The sequence below is a fragment of the Lytechinus variegatus genome, chromosome 2 (assembly GCF_018143015.1).
Source record: "Lytechinus variegatus isolate NC3 chromosome 2, Lvar_3.0, whole genome shotgun sequence".
NCBI classification, from domain to species: domain Eukaryota; kingdom Metazoa; phylum Echinodermata; class Echinoidea; order Temnopleuroida; family Toxopneustidae; genus Lytechinus; species Lytechinus variegatus.
In genome coordinates, this window is record NC_054741.1 from 40,844,108 (window position 1) to 40,867,304 (window position 23,197).

General features: G+C 36.3%; 1 protein-coding gene across 2 annotated transcripts; it reads left to right on the forward strand.

The window, feature by feature from the left end:
• The first annotated feature begins 1,566 nt into the window (after positions 1–1,566).
• Positions 1,567–20,876, forward strand: LOC121408098 (deleted in malignant brain tumors 1 protein-like). 2 transcript variants are annotated; one of them, XM_041599438.1, is made up of 5 exons: positions 1,567–1,962; positions 4,609–4,786; positions 6,925–7,121; positions 9,532–9,861; positions 20,181–20,875. In XM_041599438.1, the coding sequence occupies exons 1-5, from the start codon at positions 1,716–1,718 to the stop codon at positions 20,540–20,542; spliced, it is 1,314 nt and encodes a 437-aa protein (XP_041455372.1). In that variant the 5' UTR covers positions 1,567–1,715; the 3' UTR covers positions 20,543–20,875. The 2 variants fall into 2 exon arrangements, with proteins under 2 accessions (XP_041455372.1, XP_041455373.1); XM_041599439.1 differs by lacking the exon at positions 9,532–9,861 and having other exon boundaries at positions 20,181–20,876.
• The last annotated feature ends 2,321 nt before the right edge of the window (positions 20,877–23,197 follow it).

Genomic DNA, 23,197 nt, shown 5'->3' on the forward strand with positions numbered 1-23,197 from the left:
AAAGAGAACTTCCAGTGCATCTGCACAATTGAATCGATTAAAGACTGATATTTCCAACACTTTATAAAATACGACATCCACCTGACTGGGATGGAATTAATATTCCTTACACATGTACAATCCATAACTGGGGTTGAAATATTTATTACACATGTACATATCTTAAACTGAGAACATGTCTAATTAAATGCATTAAATTTCTTCCCGACACAGGGGTACCTTTACATCTGTTTCTGCAGATAGTTTTCGATTTCGGAGGCATTGTAGGCACACAAAAGCAAGAAAGTGGGAGTGATAAACTTACTCAGTATGGTGGTAACCAAAAGATGAATATAAAATCACTTCAACAATAGTGCCATCATCCCCTTAAGACACATCATAATGCGTATCACGAAGGGAATATGAAGAACATATATATATAGCCTTTGAAGATGGATCCTTCCAGCACAAATCAAAGTTACGAAAAAGATGTAAAAAGACCAACTTCACAGCAAAGCTATCCCAATCATGTAAATAAGCATGGAAAGATGTTCTATGTGCAGTCCTTTTTCAACGATGCATATAAAAAGAGATTTTAGTTGATTGTAAATATCAATGTCAGAGATCTATAAAGCGATACGTCTTCTCAGTACGGGGCGCCCTGTACGAAAAAAAGAATGTGGTCGTGGACTTCATTTCATTGATTTGGTGGTGCATTGTGTGTGCTGCATGGTGCATGTTAGTTGATATACGACAAGGCAAGTTTGTCCCACTCACCATTACTGGCGTAATTCCCCCAGCTTTCCTTCGTCCACGTATGGAGAAAACGTACATACCCTCGTATTTTCAATAGGCTTTGCACAGGAGTGGAGCTTGGAGTGGGAGAGCCAATCAGGTCTCTCGTACAAGCATGTACGTCATTGACTTTGAGTCAATTCAGAGACTGATTCGAGGTATTGTTTGGAGATGCATTTTAGCACTTTTTAATTGGCAATTTCCACCTTATGTATTTTTTTTTCAAATGACATAATGATACTCCCCACATCATTACCTTTCGATTGATGTATAATACGACCATTCATAATTATTTCTCCGTTAAGATATCATAACTTTCTTATTTTACATCTAATTTTGATGAAATTTTCAGCATTATGCTTGTTTGAATTTTCTCTATTGATTCAAATCAATATTTTTCTTAGGTGGACTTGACCTGTCTATGTGATGACAAAATGCCATTCAGTGGAACAAATGTTTTTATCCACATATAGGCTTGCATACATGTATCTGAGTAGGATTGTACATTATACCTGACATCAAAAATAACAACTGAATAAGGCTTATGAACAAGAGGATACATTTAAATATTAGAATTATGAATATGAGTTAATATGGGCTTAATCTTCTTTCACCACCAAGCCCGCTTTTATTCATTATGTAGGTTTATAAGAATATGCATTTATTTAGTAAAAAATCAATGTAGGTATTGATTTGTGAATTTTGTTTCATTTTAATTTGATTATTGTTTATTTTTTATCATTGTGTATTTCTTTGTATTTGATGTATTTTGTACTTCTATTTTTATAGGTCTCTGATACATCATCATCAGACAAGTCGAAGATCGTAGAGATACATATAAATGAAAGAGTGTATCAAATGGAAGAAATCTGGCTCTGAAACCTGTGCTCCAAGCATCTCTAGTCAAGCAGAAAATCTATCACTGCTCTGAATCCCTCATCATGTCTGCAAACACCACATCCACCCAGCCATTGATTAAATTACTCTATCATCTTAAGCTTGCATGCCTGCTTGTCTTGGTGAGCTTTTCACCTTGGAAGAATGGAATACCATGCACCTCGTCAGCAGCAGCTAGGATGTCAACTACATGTACTACTGTCATAGCAGTCACATTGGCATTAGGAACAGCGTATACTACATCCACTGGGGGTGCTGGTGTGCAGTGCTCAACGGTAGCCAGTGTTGAAGGTAAGCTTAGGAGTAAAGGTAATGTTTATTTGGGAAATATACTAGTATACTAAATCAGAATATTAAAGAGACATAGTAAGATAAATATGAACACAAAATTAACATATGCTATGCCAGGTGTGAGGTAGTGAAGTAGAATTATTGTATCCCCCGAACAGAGTTCAGAGGATACTTTGGATTTGGCCTTGTCGCGCCGCCGCTGCAGAGATGTCCTTGTGAGCACTCTATCAGCTGCATTTCTTCTCTGATCAACTTCATATTTGGCATGAAGGTCGAGTATGGTATACTGTAGGAGCTGTTATTTTCGCGGGGGTTTTATTTTCGCGGATTTCGCGAATTGCCGCGAATTTAACAACACGCGAAAATATTGACACATTTCTTAGTCAGCGCCAATGCCCCCAACAGCATAGCCTTGCTATTGAAAACATCCTGCATATTGAGAAATGGAGATATGCACCTCTATATGTACAAAAAATAGGCTTAGAAAATACAGTTAGTGATTCAAAAAGTTAGCTAGAATTTCACTTTTTTTAATTTCTCAAACAAAATCAGGGCCTAAACTATTTTCTAACATTATTTTATCAATATTTATACACTCACTGTAATATTAAAATGTATTTTCCATGAAACAATTTGATTTTATTGTCATCTGATTGACTCTTTACACATGTATTGGTAGCTATTTGCATACTCATTAATATTCATAAGTCACATGACCAGAATTTTGAAGGTGAACATTCTGTTCACAAAATTCCACAATTTTGCACTTTTTACCAACTTTTTTAAAAATGAATCGAATCAAACACAAATTCCAAAGATTGCTTAACCCTATAGATCCTGTGGCATGATGAATTTTTAGATTTAAAGGTTAAAAAAAGTGAAATTCAAGCCACTTTTTCCACAATTTGTAACTGTTTTTACAGGGACATATTTATGTATAAAAGACATATCAGCATGGTGACTTTGAGAGGTGTAGATTTGCACATGAATTGCACTAGTTTTGCTTCTTTGAAATGCTGTAAAAATGTATCTTACATCTTCCGATCGCGAATTTAACAACCCGCGAAAATGTCGGGACCCCCGCGATTCGCGAAAAATTCTGTACGCGAAAATAACAGCTTTTACAGTAGCGAAGCCGCTTATTGATTCTGGTGTAGGCGGAGACATCGGTGCCATGGTAACAAGAGTTTTTGTTGAATAGCAGAGATGTCCTTGTAAGCGCTCTACCAGCTGCATTTCTTCTCTGATCATTTTCAAATGTGGCATGAAGGTCCATTAAACAAAGCCGCCTATTGATTTTGGTGTGGGCAGAGGCATCGTTGCCATGGTAACAAAGGGTTTTTGTAAAAATAGCAGAGATATCCTTGTGAGAGCTCTGCTGGCTGCATTTCTTCTCCAATTATCTTCAAATTTGCCATGAAGGTCCATTAAGGTAAAGCAAATCCGCCTAATGATTTTGGAGTGGGTGGAGACATGGTTGCCATAGTCACCATATTATTTTTGTGGAAAATTTGGTCAAACCTGTAACTTCTGCTTTTTTTCCAGTTTGTCATAACAGAAGCAATATTAGGTGAAGCAAAGATGCCTATCATTTTTTTGGGGGGTCTTCGGGTTAGGTTTACAAAATATATCCAGATTACTCTATGATTGTATTCCCCAACAGGTGATACTGGATAATACTTTAGGTTCTGCAAGTCACGCTGCTGCGTCATATTATTGTCATCAAATTTGATACCCACAGCCAAAATGTGGGAAGGGTCATTGTCGCCATGATAATTGTATTTATTTGTCAAATTTCTGTGTGAGCTCTTTATATTGCAATGACAGATGACGTGGTGGGTTCGGGGGATACATGTGCTCGGCCGTGCAAACCGCTGAGCATCTCTAGTTTTATCTAAGGTTGGTTCGGCATTTACTATAATAATTACTACATGCATATCGAGGATAATACATCCCACTATACTTTCAAAAGAAATACCTGCTGTATTCATTTATGTCCCTTCAGTATTAAAGTTTGGACAAAATAAAAATATTTGTAATCTAGTCCTTATAGATCCATCTCCCTGACTTGGACAAATTCCAGCTCGGCTTAGCTCTAATTTATGCATAGTTGTATCTAAGCTAGCTGGTTCCAGGATAGGAAGCATGTGGCTGCTTCCCGCAGGCTCCCAAGTCACCATTTTGAACTCCAATGAATCTCAGTTTTCTGTTAAAAATTATGATGTAGTCAGATAAAGAGTTCTCCCAATCAAATTTTCTGTACTGTAAGGGATATAATATGCATAGTCATGAAAATATGATACTAATCTAATGAAAATGAAAATCCTGTGTCAATCATACATGTTTGGCAAATGAGGCGAAATTCCATCAACTTTCATGTTTTTCCTGTATCAAATAAGAGATTTTACTCATTGCATACAGTACGTGACAAAGCAGCTTATCTTCATGAAGTAAATAGAAGAAAACGAATATCTGTTTTTTTTTTCAAAGTTGTGTTACAAAAATTACATACCGGTAGTAGGTACATATTTCTCACATGATTATGAAGTAAATGGTATGAATTTTTAGTAATTGTATTATGTATTGGACATTCATTTCATAAAGTCTCATTTAAACATGCATGTACTTTTTAAATGACTACAACAGGTAGGCTGTATGAGTTGCGTCTTGTTGGAAGCAATGCCACCAACGAAGGCCTCCTTCAAGTATTTATGAACAACAGATGGGGCTGGGTGTACAGCTATACTGATGCTTTACATGTACATTGGAGATTGGGCGAGGTTGCATGCCATCAAATGGGATATGAGGAATATAGTAATACAGGGTAAGTAGTTTATGTGAGCTGCAGAGTAACTAAAAGTCGCAAACAGAACAAAGTGGATTAATAACGCTACAGAAAATTGAGAAATCCTGCTTGGTCCTACTATATTCATAGCTCTACTGCTACTGGTTGATTAAAGGTTTGAAATAGAGTCATGTGAAAGTTTTCATATGTGGATTTAGATCTAGGTTTGAAAATATTCAGATTCTCTTGGGCCTTTGGTGACACTGAATTTCATTTGTAATTTTATCAATTACCGGTCCTGTGGTAATATGGGCAGTCATCGGTCAAAAAAATATGCCTTGAATTCAGAGCTGCCAAGTAGTACTGATTTTCAGTATTTAGTACTGGAAAGTGAGAAAAATACTGATATTTTAATGTAAAATACTGATTTCTAAAGTTTCAGCTTTTTGTGTTGTCCTATGGTATTTTTGGAAAATGGTGATTTCCTCACTGAAATAACTGATTTTCAACTTTAAAAATACTGAAATGTTCCTTTTCAGGTTGGCAGCTCTGTGAATTCAAATGAATACACCCTAGCTTATTATTTAGCATTCCAAGCATTGGAAGTCTTGAAGCTACACTGTACTATAGAAAAATGTTTTTTTTTTCAGCAGATAGGTTTTTACATGGGAATACTAAATTCACCATTGAAAAGGGGGTCCTAAAGGATAGGTACATGTTAAGTTTAAACATTTTAAATGCATTAATATTGTCATTTGGCAAAATGCAAATGAATCGTTTTTCTTTTGTTTATTGAAGAAATTATATGACAGTTTCATGAAAATGATGTTAATGAGTTACACTAGGACATGATGTGAGCTTGGATTGCATTTTTTCTGAAAAGGTTTGATGTTTTCTGCATTTAAGAATACATGTACACACATACATACATTATTAAAAATGTATATAATAATGCTCCCAATATGTGACAGTGAATCCTACTAGATTTTTTTTTCTCTTATAGGGGAAGGTGGGTAATTTGAGCACAGGGGCAAGTTGAGCCACCACCCCAGGCAAATAAGGAATAAGTCAGACGTTGTGGTGGTGTCATGTATTGACGACCCATTACATAACCCTTAACCCCACCACATTGTTTTCAACTTTGAAACAAAAGGTACATATATATTTTTAAATGGAAAAATACAAATTTCAGCCAAAAAGAGTATAAAAGGGTGTGAAATAGATCAGTGCTTTTTACTCACACACATCTTTAAATATAATAAAGAAATAAGAACAATATTGTTAGTCCATGTATGGATTCTCTTTCTAGTCATGGTCTTTTAAATGATGGATGCATAAGAAATGTGTGGATGTGAAAATATGGCATGAAGTTCGGACTAGGATAATTTGAGCCAGCCATCAAGTGGCAAGTTGATCCATGGTAATTCTTATAGTAATGTATAATAAAAAAAAACTTAAAATGCTTGAAAGGCAGAAAGGAGCAAATTCACTAGTCAGTTCTTTTACTTTTAGAGGATGTTATTTATAGAGAATTAGCAAGTGAAAAGACTTTAAATAAAAAATTGACTTGCTGGTTCGTCCCGCATACATTTTGTTCATAGTTTTTGTGGCTCAACTTGCCTCGAAGATGGCACAACTTACCCCACAGATGGGGAAAGTTGAGCCATTTGACATCGTTGTTTTTCAAAGGTCATAATGACTTTCAGTGTGGGGGTAGAAAGTTATGTAGGTGAAAAATATTTCCCAAGAATCCAATTTAAAGGCAAGGTACTTATCTTACAAGATTATTAGTCATATCAATTTTTACGTGCAAAATGCAAAAGTTTCACAACCTACCCCGCCTTCCCCTAAACATTGTTAAAGATTAATGCCAGCTGGGTAATGATTTCTAAATGAGTTCACACAGAATCAAATAAAATGACCATACAAGTATCTGTATGCCTATGCATGAAAAAAAGATATATGCCAAAGGATTCTGGAAGAAATTTTGTAAATTGCTGAGAAATAAGAAAAATAAACATGACATTCTCATGATTTGTCTGGTCTTTTTCCATCCAAGTGCTTTTCTGTGTTGTGATCTTCAGTGCGATCAAGTTTCAGCTTAGATTTCATGATCTTACAAGATTTGATTTCACTCATGTCAAATCAAAATGTTCTGTTTTTGTTTACACTTTTAGGATTTCGGTTGATGAAAGCGTGAAGCAGCAACCTGTGCCCTGGTTGATGGCGAGAGTTAAATGTTCAGGATATGAATCAAGATTGGTAGATTGTGGACATATCAATTTTACCAGCACTCTTGTACCAGGGGAGCAGAGACTTCATGTTCCATTGAAATGTATCAAGGCACCTGCATTACAAAATGATACTCTGCTAGGTAGATATTGTGAGCATTATTAATACAGGGTCTGACGGTCCCAGACCGGTAAAAATCGCTGTCGGGCCAGTAGATTTTCAGAAATAGGAAGATTACTGGTCCGACATTACCAGTAAAAAATATCATTGTCGGGCCAGTAATTTTTCCAAAAATAGCAAGATTTAAGGGTCCGACATGACCAGTAATAAAAACCATTGTTGGGCCAATAACTTTTCCAGAAATGGTCAAATTCGCTGCAAACCATTTCCCCCCGTTAAATTCTGTCATTCACACACAGAATGAATCGCACGTAAGTGCTATTAGAGTAGCATACAGTGTACACGTAGCCAGCCACACAACCCACATGGTAAATTCTCTACTGGCTGCGGGAACGAAGCTTGGCTAAACTCTGGCAGAAATCTCTCACAGAACTGTCAAAATTCATGGTTCATACTCATGAAAGGCTCTTAGAATGTCCATATTTCCTAAGATTGGAGTAACTCTGTCATTTTTAAGCAGTAAAAGGAGAAATTTTCACTTCTGTTTTGGTTCAAACAGATCGGGTTTCGGGTGATATTGTCTGAATGCATAATAGCCCCACATATGCATTTATGTGTGTTGATACACTTGGCTTCTGACTTTCTTTCGTAGCTATTTTAATTGAGCCAAAAAGAAACTGATAAATTATTTATGATGATAGTTTTAGCTTTCTTCCTCTGTTTTCTTCCTATCTTTCTTTCCTTCTTTCTTTTCAATCTTTCTTTGTTTCTTCCCTCTCTTCTTTCATTTTTTGTTACTGTCTTTCTTTTTTATAATTTCCCTTTTTTTCTTTAATTCGTTCTTTCATTCTTTCTATCCTTTGAAAAAATATTTTTCTCTATTTGTTATTTCTCTCTCTTTCCTTCTTTCTTTCTTTCTTTCTTCCTTTCTTTCTTTCTTTCTTTCATTCTTTCTTTTTTTAAATATTTTTCTTTCTTTAATTCTTGAGTCTATCCATCCGAAATTTCATCTATTCTCTTCTTCCTTTCTTTCCTTCCTTCTTTTTACCCTTTTCTTTCCTTCATTCTTTGTTACTTTCTTTGTTTCTTTCTTCCTTCCATCCATCATTTATTTACCCTTGTTTTTTTTTATTTCTTCTTCCAGCCCTTTCTTTCTTACATTCATTCCTTCCTTTCTTCTATCTGTCTTGTTCTTTCCTTTTTCCCTTTGTTAAATCTATCCTTTTAACCTTTCCTTTCTTTTTTTTTGACTGCTTGCTTCCCTTCTCTCCTTTATTCTTTCATTCCTTCCTTTCTTTGTCTCTCAGTCTTTCTTTTTTTCTTCCTTTCATCTATTCTTTTATCTTTTCTTTTTTTTATATTGCTTGCTTCTTTCCTTCCTTCCCTTCCTTCCTTTATTTATTTTTTTCCTTCTATCTATCATATTACCTTCTATTTCTTCCTTAATTCCTTTCTTCCTTCTTTCAATCCTTCCTTCCTCTCTTTCTTTTGTCCTTCTTTTCATCTCTCCTTTTACCCTTTCTTTTTTATTGCTTCTTCTTTCTTTCCTTTACTACTTTCTGGATTTGTTCTTTCTTTCTGTATTGCTTGCTTCATTTCTTTCCTTCATTTCTTTTTCTTTTCTTTCTTTCTTTCTTATTTTTGTTCCTTTATTCCTTCCTTCCTTTTCTTCTTTAGTTCTTTCTTTTTTTTCCTTCCTTCACATCTATCCTTTCTTTACCTTTTCTTTTTTTCTTCCTTCCTTCCTTTCTTTTATTCTTTCTTTCTTCGTTTCTGTCTCGCTTTTTTTGTCCTTCATTCCTTCATTTTATGGGGGGGGTAACGAAAGACTAGAAAAATAAACTTGCGCCTTTTTTTTAATGTTTTCTTTATTTTTTGGGACCAGTAGATTTTAGGTTCGAACCAGTAAAAATATGAAAAACTGGGTATGTACTGGTCTGACATAAATAGGTTGGACCAGTAGAAAAAAAGGGTTAGTGTGGAGCCCTGATTAATATATTTTTTTCTTAAAAATAATCATGAGAGCAATGATAATGTGCATAAACTTGAATTACCACACCAGAATATGACATTTCACTCTTTGTGTGTTATTTTGTCGGCTCTTCTGTTATATTCAAACAGGAGTGTTTCTGTCTTAACCACAATGTAAGATAAACCACACTTATCTAACATATATGAAAGCACTATCAATATAATATCTGCACTTTTACAATATAGTTCATGCTTACATTAACTTTTTAAAAACATGTAGATATGGGAACAGCATCTAGAACTATCAGTATAATTTTGAGAAGGATGAGAGGTAGAGGAGGGGGATTTTCTTTAATATTCCTCATGTATACAAGTATATTTTCAGGTAAGAATTCTTAAAGGACAGAATCAAGAAGATGAATTTCTTTCATCAAATATATTTTTTCCCCTCTTCAATACAGTCCAGTTGAATGGAACATTCAGCTCTGGCATTCTGCAAGTAAAGAAATCTCCCTATCCAGGATGGCTCCCTTTTTGTGGGTTTGATTTAGACATGATAGCAGGTCATGTAATCTGTCGTCAATTAGGCCACACCCATGCTAACAACATCATCCGCATGAACCTCATGTCTACTCTTATCTCTACTCCTGTGATAACATCTGTAGTCTGTGAAGGGTTTGAGAAGTTTCTATCAGAATGTTCAGTGATGCTAAAACCATCTTCTTCAACCTGTAATGGAATACATATTGACTTTAAGATATATTGTAGTGATACACCACTGCTTCCTTTGGGTAATCAGATATCCTGAATGAAATTTGCTGAGTTCAATTTGTTAATCTCAGACCGCAGGTCCCTATGCTAATGAGCAAAAAGGCCAGATTCATCCAAATCATCTTGTGGCTGAATCCTCCTCCTTGCAAAATCTCGTGATTCGTGAGATTTTCTTTCTCTAAGAATTTACCTGTTTTAGCCTCAAGTTAAATGAAATATTATTGCACCATCAGATAGAGTAAAAGTTACTCTTTCATATTGGTCATTTATTTTGTTTACAATATTTTGTTAAATAAGTAAATTGCTGGCCTGAAAATGTGCCTCAAAACTGAATTTTCTTCCTCTGTTTTCTTTTGCAAGTTGTGCAAAACTTTTTTATTTTGAGCCTCAATGTTATCTATATCACCATAAAGCTGAACTTCTGTACTTTCTCACAATGCCACTCTTGATATGCGGCACCCTTTAATTGGGTCAAGATCACACTTTTCCCACCAAGGTACAAGACGAGATTTCTGAAATTTTGTACTTGCATGAAATCCAGAGTTCTGATTGGCTGGATAAGGTTCGCAGAACAACAGGCGCGAGGTATTTGAGGAGATTACCACATGGGAAGTGTGACCTTCCCACGAACCCAGGCACTGAGACCGTTGGAATTTGCCATTGTGTGGTCTCTTTGACCAATCAGAGTGCAGTATTCTTGTTTTCAAACTGCTTACTTGGCAAATGAAAAGTGTGATCTTGACCCGATTAAACCAATTCTTTTTTTGAAACCTGTATCATTTCAAAGCATACATATTCAGCTTTATCATGATATAAATAATCATTTGGGCTCAAACAAAAATAAAGTGTGAAAATAGCAGCTTTTGTCAGGTGAAAATATTTATTTTGTAGCATATTTTAGATCAAAATTTTAACCTATATTACAAAATCTTAGTATAAATCCAAACAAATGACCTGAAAGAATGATTCTTCTTCTTTACAATGGTACCAAATTCATGAAATTCGATGCACAATTAGAGCAGCAATTACAGAATGAAAAAAAGGTGTTTTGGTCTGCATCAAGGTCATTAAATATGCAAAACATATCAAGTCATGAATATCACTTGGATGAAAGAAGCCACTTTCTTGGGACCTGCAGTCTGACTGATCTAAATCATTTGGTGTGACAAGCAAGGCCCTCGCTGCCATTGAGTACGTGTGGCACAACTGGTTCAATTTTAGAGATATAGCACCACGCGTAAATCATTTCATCGATGAAGCGCCACACCTAAAAAAATAGCGCCACGCCTTATTCCTTAAGCGCCACACCTGATTTTCTCGAAGCATTTTCTACCTCCATGCTCGAAGCAAGCGCCTGGCTGACCGCTACCATGCATGCCAGCCCCGGGGATGCCAGCCCGATGCACTCCGCTCACCACGGCACTGACTGACTCTGGCATGCACACCACATCATATTCACCGCCCTGACAGTGGCGGTTGTGGTGAGCGCTTTTTGCCTGCATGGCGAGCTGGTACAGCCAGAGAGCTACACAGTTTCTCTCCATATACGATGTATAACAGAGGTACATGTACACACACAATCAATGACTGAGAAAGAATGTATTGCTGTGAATTCAGTATCCTCAAAGTCTGTGCATGATCAAGTACTATATCAAAATTAATTTTTGATGATTGTTTTGACCGACTTGATAAAGAATTAACTCCATCAAATGTTATATGTATAATTTTGTTTACTCTTATTTTCCAAACTACCTTTTTCATCTTTGTCAAGTTTCACAACTACAGGATGTTTGTGTGTTTTTTCCTTAATCATATTATGGGCCAATAGATTGGCGCGGTTCCAAAATATTAAGGGGGTGGTTGTGTCCCCTAAATTAGACGACCTCCCTCCACTAAAAAAAATAATAAAAAATGCCATCACTCATGAAGGAATTTTGCCCCCCTCCCCCCCCCCGAAAAATTACAAGCAAATAAAAAAAAAGGTCATCAATCCACTTATTTTGGGTACATACATGCACACACCCCACCCCTGGATCCGTGCCTGTCTGTTATAATAGACCCAGACAACAGAAGTATCAGATTTCTGATGACCATGTGCTTCTTGATCAAGATTGCGCAATTACTTTTCCGTAAACAAAAGTTAAGGGATGGGAGGAGAGTTCAAAGTCTGTGAAAGGGGCTAGTCTACGTTTTCAGTTGGTTCTAAAATGTCAACCTGCCATGCCAAAATGCATATTCTTCAGTAAAATATACATGTATTTAGAATAAATAATAGTTGGATTAAGCTAACAACGTTTGCATTAAATATGACTGGAAAATGTCCATAATTGAATTTGAACCACGACTGGTACTTCTATTACCCATATTGTGCTATCATTGATTTCTTGCCATTAAGCCAAGCCTCCAATTTAAGACTAGCAAGCAAACTTCTTCTTTATTATTATACTCGGTCCAAAAGAATGATGAAAGCCAGAACGTAGTTTTTTTCAATATGGAAGAGATAAACAAGGGGATAACTCTGAAATAAAGTATACTTTATACAAGGATATAAAATTTAAGAAATATATATAGTATGTGAATTGAAAACAGATTTAAAGAAATAAGATCAAAAGTGGCAAAATAAGTCACGCTTAATATATTATTCAATTTGATTTATCCAATCTAATTAAATTTGGTATCCTGTTCCAAACTCTATTAAAACGAAGTACAACATGTTAGAACAGAAATAAAGGAAAATAATAAGGGAATAAGCATGGAAGAAAAGATGGAATTGAGGAGAGACCACTCAGACCACCATGAAGAATGGCTGCATTGTGTTCTGATTCAAGGAAAGTCAGATGAACTGATGCAGAAAGGAGGGACATATGTAGTTGGAAAGTGGTAAAATATATTTTTTTCCGGGGGGGGGCATGTTATCATCTACCAATTCAGCAGATCAAGTTGACCAAACTGCTCACACAATCCACACACAAATTACAGCGCAAACATGTGATGGTCAGAAGGATTTCAAAAAAAGTTTTACGACCCTGGTAACTCACTTGCCACAACAAGCCTGGATATCCACTTGTTGAGATAACTTGATCAACTGTAAATAAAATGTAACCTGCGATACTCCTGGGGGACAAGCTGTCCTTATCTGACCTATAGTCAAAACACTGAGGCTAATCATTTGTACCAGAGCCAAACAAATCAGAGAAGAAAGGGAGATCATTACAAAATGTATATATAACTAATTCTTAGACATTAATACACGAAAATAATTCTAAAACCTAAATCGATCGTTGATTATTCTTAGATGTTTGTGACTTCTGTTCGAGAGCGGGATTCCATAACGAAATGTATATGAAATATGTTTTTACTTGTTATCACCTCAAAACAATTTTAAGATGTTCCTGGTTGTCCGTTTAGTAATCTTAGATATTCATGACTTCTATTCTGTTTTATTGTCTCACCTGCATAGCAGAGTGAGACTATAGGCGCCGCTTTTCCGGTGGCGGCGGCGGCGTCAACATCAAATCTTAACCTGAGGTTAAGTTTTTGAAATGACATCATAACTTAGAAAGTATATGGACCTAGTTCATGAAACTTAGCCGTAAGGTTAATCAAGTATTACTGAACATCCTATTAGAGTTTCATGTCACATGACCAAGGTTAAAGGTCATTTAGGGTCAATGAACTTAGACCATGTTGGAGGAATCAACATCAAAATCTTAACCCGAGGTTAAGTTTTTGAATGGGCTTCATAACTTAGAAAATATATGGACCTAGTTCATGAAACTTGGACATAAGGTTAATCAAGTATCACTGAACATCCTTCTTGAGTTTCACGTCACATGACCAAGGTCAAAGGTCATTTAGGGTCAATGAACTTTGGCCGAATCGGGGGTATCTGTTGAATTCCCATCATAACTTTGAAAGTTTATGGATCTGATTCATGAAACTTAGACATAATAGTAATCAAGCATCACTGAACATTTTGTGCAAGTTTCAGGTCTCACGATTAAGGTCAAAGGTCATTTAGGGTCAATAAACTTTGGCCGAATCGGGGGTATCTGTTGAATTACCATCATAACTTTGAAAGTTTATTGGTCTAGTTCGTTAAACTTGGACATTAGAGTAATCAAGTATCACTGAACATTCTGTGCGCATTTCAGGTCACATGACCAAGGTCAAAGGTCAATGAACTTTGGCCGAATTGGGTGTATCTGTTGAATTACCATCATAACTTTGAAAGTTTATGGATCGATTCATGAAACTTTTACATAAGAGTAATCAAGTACCACTGAACATCCTGTGCGAGTTTCAGGTCACATGATCAAAGTCAGAGGTCATGTAAGGTCAATGAACTTTGGCCATGTTGGGTTTTTTTGTTGAATAACCATCATATCTCTGTAAGTTTATTGGTCTAGTTCATAAAAAGTGGACATAAGAGTAACCATGTATCACTGAACATCTTGTGCGAGTTAGAGTAGTTTTCAAAGTCAGCACTGCTGCTATATTGAACTGCGTGATGCAGGTGAGACAGCCAGAGGCATTCCACTTGTTTTCCTTTCCGCCATTGTCTAAATAATAAATATATCATTTTTGTTTATTTTTGGTGAACGGGATTTCATAACAAAAGGTATGTAAAATATATTTGTACTTGTTAGCAGTTAGCACCTCAAATCAATTTTAAAACTTTCCTGATTGTCCGTTTAGTAATCTGAGATATTTAGGACTTATTTCAATTCTGTTTTATTGTTTTCTTTCCGCCGTTCCTTTTGGAGGAGGGGAGTTCATAACAGAAGGTATATAAAATATGTTTTTACTTGTTAGCACCCCAAATCAATTTTAAAACGTTCCTGATTGTCCCTTTAGTAATATGAGATATTTAGGACTTCTTATATCTATTCTGTTTTAATTTCCTTTCTGCCGTTCCTTTTGGAGGAAGGAAGTTCATAACGGAAGGTATATAAAATATATTTTACTTGTTAGCACCTCAAAACAATTTCAAAATGTTCCTGGTTGTCCATTTACTAATCTGAGATATTTACGACTTCCATTCTGTTTAATTTTCCTTTCCGCCATTGTCTAAATAATACTATGTCATTTATATTTCTTTTTGGAGAACGGGATTTCATAATGAAAGGTATATAAAATATATTTTACTTGTTAGCACCTCAAAACAATTCTAAAATGTTCCTGGTTGTCCGTTTACTAATCTGAGATATTTACGACTTCCATTCTGTTTTATTTTCCTTTCCGCCATTGTCTAAATAATATGTCATTTATAATTATATTTCTTTTTGGAGAACAGGATTTCATAACGAAAGGTATATAAACTATATTTTACTTGTTAGCACCTCAAACAATTTTAAAACATTCCTGGTTGTCCGTTTAGTAATCTGAGAAATTTACAAGTTCTATTCTGTTTTTTTTTCTTTCTGCCATTGTCTGAATAACACGTCATTTATGTATCTTTTTAGAGAACAGGACTTCATAACGAAAGGTATATAAAATGTACTTTTACTTGTTAGCCCCTCGGAACAATTTTGAAACGTTCCTGGTTGTTCGTTTAGTAATCTGAGATATTTAGGACTTCTTATTTTAATTCTGTTTTGTTTCCTTTTCCGCTGTTCCTTTTGGAGGACGGGAGTTCATAACGGAAGGTATATAAAATATATTTTTACTTGTTAGCGCCTCAAATCAATTTTAAAATGTTCCTGGTTGTCCGTTTAGTAATCTGAAAGTTCTATTCTGTTTTTGTCTCGCCTGCGTAGCGGAGCGAGACATAGGTATCACTATTTCCGGCGTCGTCAACAATTGTGTTGTACACCCAATAACTTTCTATAGATTCGAGGTGGGATCACAAAATTCATACCAGAGGTCCATTTCCTGAAGGCACAGGTCAAGTTCGAATATGAGTCGAATTTGAATAAGGTCAAAGGTCAATGAACTTTCCATGACTGGCACAATTGTGTTATACACCCAATAACTTTCTATAGCTTCGAGGTGGGATCACCAAATTCATACCAGAGGTCCATCTCCTGAAGTCACAGGTCAAGTTCGAATATGAGTCGAATTTGAATAAGGTGAAAGGTCAATGAACTTTCCACGACTGGCACTGTGCTGTGCTGTACACACAATAACTTTCTATATCTTCGAGGTAGGATTGCCAAATTCATACCAGAGGTCCATCTCCTGAAGGCACAGGTCAAGTTCGAATATGAGTCGAATTTGAATAAGGTCAAAGGTCAATGAACTTTCCATGACTGGCACTGTGCTTTGTTGTACACATAACTTTCTATATCTTTGAGGTGGGATCACCAATTTCATACCAGAGGTCCATCTCCTGAAGGCACAGGTCAAGTTCGAATATGAGTCGAATTTGAATAAGGTCAAAGGTCAATGAACTTTCCACGACTGGCACTGTGCTGTGCTGTACACACAATAACTTTCTATATCTTCGAGGTAGGATTGCCAAATTCATACAAGAGGTCCATCTCTTGAAGGTGCAGGTCAAGTTTGAATGTGAATTGAATAGACCAGTTCGTAGTTACTTCCTGGACAATTTTGGTCAAATGACCTTTCATTTCTTTCATTATTATAGGCAGATTTCAAAGCAAGTAATTACGTTAGCTTGCCTTACACAGCAGGATGAAGAAATTGAATAGACCAGGTGACTAGAATAGCACACCAATGACCACTTTATGAAGGTATTTGTTGCATTCCTACTTCAAATGCATATCATGGCATGTTGCACAATGTACTTGGCAAACTGTGAAATACCAGTCGTTCGTGGACGCATTGTTTTTTGTGGATGTAAATGAAAACCACTATTCAAAAGAATATATGAATAATCAAGATATCAAAGTTGGTGCTTGTCTCATTAGATTTTAAACCACCATGTCACTTTAGTACAATTGACCTTCCTCTGATCATGCACAGAAAGGAACTACGAACTGGCTTATTTGATTAAGGTCAAAGGTCAATGAACTTTCCATGACTGGCACTGTGCTGTGTTGTACACATAATAACTTTTTATACCTTCGAGGTAGGATCGCCAAATTCATACAAGAGGTCCATCTCTTGAAGGCGCAGGTCAAGTTCGAATGCGAGTTGAATTTGATTAAGGTCAAAGGTCAATGAACTTTCCACGACTGGCACTGTGCTGTGTTGTGCACTCAATAACTTTCTATTGCTTCGCAACAGGTATTAAAGATATCTGACTGGTACTGTATGTTCGGATGCTTTTTGTATCTGTTTGTTCCACTAAAGGCATGACCTTATCTGTTTTTTTTCCACTAATGACATGACCTATAGTTTTGACATGCAGTCTCTTCATGACTGCAATATGCAGGCTAGACAACGCTTGGCATTTGTCTTGTTTAAATGACATCATACCTTAGAAAGTATATGGACTTAGTTCATGAAACTTGGACATAAGGTTAATCAAGTATTACTAATTATCCTGCCTGAGATTCAGGTCACATGACCAAGGTCAAAGGTCATTTAGGGTCATTGAACTTAGACCATGTTGGGAGAATGATTTTCAAAATCTTAACCGAAGGTTAAGTTTTGAAATGACATCATAACTTTTAAAGTATATGGACCTAGTTCATGAAACTTGAGCAAAAGGTTAATCAAGTATTAGTGAACACCCTGCTTGAGTTTCAGGTCACATGACCAAGGTCAAAGGTCATTTAGGGTCAATGAACTTTGGCCAAGTTGGGGTATTTGTTGAATTACCATCATAACTTTGAAAATTTGTGAATCTAGTTCATGAAACTTGGACATTAGGTTAATCAAGTACCACTGAATATCCTGTGCAAGTTCAGGTCACATGACCATGGTCAGTGGTCATTTAAGGTCAATGAACTTTGGCCGTGTTGGGGGTATTTGTTGAATTACCATCCTAACTCTGAAAGTTTACGGATCTAGTTCATAAAACTTTGGATATAAGAGTAATAAAGTATCACTGAACATTCCCTGTGAATTTCAGGTCACAAAACCAAGGTCAAAGGTCAGTTACGGTCAATAAACTTTAAAGGGGAATACAGCCTTGGCCATAAAATATTGTTTTGGGAGGGAGAAAAATAAATTAAACAGAATGGTGAAAGTTTGAAAGAAATCGGACAAGTAATAAGAAAGTTAGAGCTGTTTTAAAATTGAGATCACTAATACCATGTAGATTTCAAATTGGCTATTGGGTGAGTAAATTATGACAAGGGGCAAGGACAACTTTCCCATAGGCCATGTACTTTATTATCAGGGATTTGTGGTTTTCTCCTAAGTATCAATTCCCATGGGGCAGTAATCTAGATATAACCCAGGTAGTATATTGTTTTATGTCCTCATGAAAGAAAAATATAATTTGAAATACTACTTTTGGGAAAAATGACATTTTAGCCATAATATGTATTGGAGTACATGGAAGAGTAGTCCTTGCCTTACATCACTATGATATCACACATGTGGCCAATTTGACGTTTCCATGGGTATAGTGATTACCAATATTTACAGCTTTAAAAAATTCATAACTTTCTTTTTGTTTATTCAATATTGTTCAAACTTTCACCTATCACTTTGTCTGATATTTCTTTTCATGACAAAAACAAGTTTTTATTTGGGTTGGATTCCCCTTTAATAGGCCATGTTGGGGTAATTGTTGAATTGCCATCGTAACTTTGACAGTTTATGGAAAGAGTGAATAAAAAGTGGACACGGGTATAGTTGACAAGTCTTAAGTCACCGTTCAAATGTCATTTATGGTCAATGAATGTCACAAAAATACTATTCATTATATGAATGGTGTTTTTGTGAATGATTATTTTATAGTAGTTTTCAAAGTTAACACTGCTGCTTTATTAAATCGCGTAATGCAGACGAGACTGCCAGAGGCGTTCCACTTGTTTCCTTTATATTTCTTTGTTTTTAGAATTTTTTATGTATCTCTTTGTTTTTTATCGTTTGTTTTTCTTTTTTTGTCATTGGAACTTATTACAGACCATTAAACAACTAAATTAAACCCTAAATTAATCAAACAGACCAATCAGGACGAAAAATAATCCTTTTATGAATTTTATCTCCCATAGACTTTGTACACAAGTATAAAAATGAGCCATTTTCGGCTTGACATTGTCTCGTAAAAAGTCAGGTGGCGTCGCAATGCTGTACCAGTATATCGCGAAATTGGTCTCCGGAGAGTTGCCGGAGACTTCAACAAAAAAAAGTCATACAATTTTGTGGTGCTATCTTTTTGCATTTTGGAAATATCGCGGGAAGCATTGGGGGGGGGCATGATGCCGTTTTAGGGTTAATGTTATCAACAACGGATCATTATTTAGCGGTAATCATAATTTTATTTAATGCCTTTGATTTTCCCTACTGAACTGAAATAATTCATTGTAGTTCAGTCAATTCCCTCATATTTCTATTTTTGTTTCATAACTTTTAATCAAATCTGCTTTATGATCTAGCACTGTGTGTGGCTTAAGTGTGTGAACTGTCTTTTCCCTTTTAGCTTCGTTGATCGTTTCGTATGATATCACGAGGAACATAATGAAAGGTGTAAGCTTAAATTCATTTACATGATAAACTACCTCTGTGAGTTTTCAGTGATTAGTGTAAATTTTGCTGTTCAACTTCGTTAGTGAATAGAGGTTCAGCAACAAAAATGAAGAATTATATCAAATTTGCGAACATCAAAAGTGACTAGATAGTCTTATTCTCACAAGTGAGTAATTCAGCATATGTCGTGTAAAAAAAAGCAATACTCATGCATCATGCAAGTACTCGAACAATGAAAATGCCCTACTCGCAAGGTAACTTTCCAGACAACACTCAAGTAGACTTGAGTCCTTGACTACTTATGACAGGCCTACTCTCAAGTCTATTTTAGGACTGCTTCAAAAGACAGATCAGTATAATAGTTAGGTTTGTTTAAAGACTTGATACTGATATACTTCCATCTGCAGCAGAGAATTGCCATAAAAAGAGTCAGGTTCTTTTTTTAATCTTAAATTTCTGGAAGTTAATGTGCCCATAATATTTAGAGATAATTGTTGTTAGATAGAAGATTATTTGAATATTACTGGATACAATATTCTGAAATTATTGCTGTATCTATGAAGATGATATCAGGGTCTTGTCCACGGAGGATTATTCTGTCACAGCACCCCAGCAGAAATAGATAATGCTCCGTGGCCAGGTCCATGGATAATATGTAAAAGCTGAATGTAATTTGGAAGGAAAGGATTTGTTATTGCCTGAGAGAAAAATTACAAGCTACTATTAGAAGAATAAAATGTCAAACTCCACAAAGTTCAACAAATGGATATGTTTGATAAATTTTTTTCAGGATCATTACGTTTAGTATCATCAAGCCAGTCTTCAACCAAAGGACGTATTGAGATCTATGGCAATCAATCTAGATGGGGGACTATCTGTGATGATTACTGGACAGATAAAGCTGCTACAGTTGCATGTAGACAGATGAGGTTGGGCAGCATTGGTATTTCTCATGGCAACGCATTCTATGGCAGTGGGGAAGGACCCATCTTATTAGATGATGTACAATGCAATGGTGATGAAGAGAGGTTGCTACAGTGTGATACATCACCACTGGGGGAACATAACTGTATTCATGCAGAGGATGCTGGTGTGGAGTGCTTTGATCATATGCCTACAGTAGCTCCAAATAAAGGTATGAAAATACATTGATGTACAGCCTGCTTACATGAAAAGTCATGATGAGTTGAAACAGTGTATATGAATAGTATATCGTGTTTTTTAATTTGCAAATATTTTGCTGGTAATGTTTGCAGATACCTTTAATAATGGCATCTTGTGTTTGGTCATCAGTGTAGCACCACTGCTCATGATTGGAGATGGTCCTGTTCACAGATACGGTCCACTTTTGACTTTTTCCATTTAGAAGCCCCATGCCCAAAAATAAATGAGTTATACCTTGGTCACATTTACTCTACGGCAAGTCAAAAACAGTTGTTTTATTCCTTTTTATTCAAACCATCTGTATTTAGCTGGTACAAATATGTTAAAACGGCTGTGTGTTTGTCTCGCCATACGGCTGCGGTAGATTTACTTTACACATACAGACACACACTCAACCCGTGGCAATCATTATCCTATCCTTTTGATATGCACTTAGGTGACAAGTTTGTTTTGTCAAATCAAATGTGAAATTTATTAAAAAGTCAACTTCAATTACTGTTTACTTCTAAATGTTTTGACTCTTCGATTTTAAATCATAAATATTCAAAAGTAAGTAGCCTGTATTATAAAGTCTGTATTTGTCCTAAAGCTAATTAATAACTGTGGCAACAAATGTTTGACATATATTTAAGGAGATGGAATGATGCAAGTGACACAGACATATACATCATATTATCTTGTAAATAATAAAATCAGATATGATTTTTCTGAATTTCATCAATGAATAGATTATCTACACGCACTACTAGTTGTAAATCAGCACAGATTAATCCAGGGTTGCATATCCCTGGAGAATGGAGCTGGTAAGTGATGGCAGTAGAAGCTGTCAACTTGAGGGCACAAGAAGCAAATAGCTCTTCGACAGGAAGGCATGCTTATCAAGAAAAACAACAAGTAGGAAAGGTTGAATGCCCAAAGCTTCTTACAAAAATTTGCGAAATAAACTGTCTGACTTGAAAAGGGCTCAGAAGAAACTGTAAGTACCATAGACCTTAAGGCCACCGCACACCTTAAGACCCGACTGGTCTGCGACTGAGTGAAGGGAAATGTTACATCACAGCTCTTGTCATAGATAAATCGCAAAGAAAATTGTAAGGATTTGACATGTTGAATCCTTACAAATGGATCGCAAGCTCAATCCAACTTCCAACCGATCAGACTGCAGAGTCACGACGCGTACATGATATGCAACGCGCATACGCAGTAGTAAGCGCCATTTTCTCAGTTGCTATGGCAAAAAGCAAAAAGCGCATGTGTGAGTCGCAGACCAGATCGCAAGGTGCACAGTGTCAAGGCTTTATGACTACCTTGCAATTCATCTCTAATCACTCAGTCGCAAACCAGTCGAGTCGTAAGGTGTGCGGTGACTTTAAGGCATAACACCGGAGAGAAGAGCATAAGTGAATATAGCCTGGATTGCTTATACAGGTGTCCTCGTGAGATGAAAAATAGAATTGGGAGAAAGGATTCATGCAAGGGGAAAAGCTGATCGCCCTGAAAGTGTAATTTCACCCTCACCAGGTACCACACAAGCTCTGACAGGCAAGAGACCCTGTCTTCTCTAACAGATAAGAAGGACGAGAAGGGGCTAAGAAGAAAGCTCAACTTTACCAGTGGTGGTACATGTAGTCTTACTCTGATTCCTGGCTATAAAGAAGCACTGGAAAGGGGCAAACACCAATGTTTCTGCCATCAAGATGGTTCATGGGTGAATGAAAGGGCTTGGAGGAACCTTCAACCATGACCAGAACTGGTTGCTACCAGAAGAACACTTAATGATCAAGTGCTAAAACAAAAGTGAGACATAGTTTCGAAGAGCTTTTTTTCCCTAGCACTTCAGGAACCTAAGAAGGACTCCAGAAGGAGCTAGCGTAAGACAGGCTGGTCACATCAAGAAGAACTAGCCCAGAAGACTTAAAAAGCAGTTGGGTTTTGGATAGCCCTGAAAAGTCAGTGACATCTTTCGATATTGTGGCAAAAGCTGAGCGATAGCACAAAATAGTGTGATGAGGAAAGTGAGAGACATCCTGTTCACTTCACCAGATTGCAAAGACCTCAAGTCTGGAGCTGTTCGGAGACCTAATAGACCCAATATGTTCCTGATAATGAACTGATAAATTCACGCTGAGAAATCTGATGACTTTGCTCCTTTGCATCCAAATGCTTCCAAGCAATTAAGAGAAGATTCATCGGGGATGAAGGGTCCCTAAAAGAAGCTGGGATACAATGTATGCGACCTCAGAGAATAGAGAAAAAGAGGTTGAGGCTTCTATCCAAAAATAGATAAGGTGGAGACTGAGCCCGAGTCAAATTGATTTTAAAATCGGTGTTCGATCGATGTCATCAAGCGCCGGTGCAGGTTTTGCAAAATTGGTGCATAAAAAAAGACAACAAAATAGATTTAATGTCGTTTGGGTCACACAATCATCAAAACAAATAGTAATGTAGCACTACTACGACTTAATTGACTTATATTCCCCCAAATGTGAAACCAATTGTGTAATTATAATGCCTATTCACCATTAATTTGAAGTTTATATGAAGTTTATTTCGAGGTCAAGTTTTACTCGTGTGCTCGTGCTCAGATAATTTATGCACGATGAATTCATGAATGGAGCTCATCGCCATCGCTTGCGCATTCGC

Bases quoted from the DNA above. Each gene is read 5' to 3' on its own strand.
- LOC121408098 (XM_041599438.1), top strand. From the start codon at position 1,716: ATGTCTGCAAACACCACATCCACCCAGCCATTGATTAAATTACTCTAT. The intron at 1,963-4,608 runs GTAAGCTTAGGA...TGACTACAACAG, and splicing joins AACGGTAGCCAGTGTTGAAG to GTAGGCTGTATGAGTTGCGT. The intron at 7,122-9,531 runs GTAGATATTGTG...TCTTCAATACAG, and splicing joins ACAAAATGATACTCTGCTAG to TCCAGTTGAATGGAACATTC.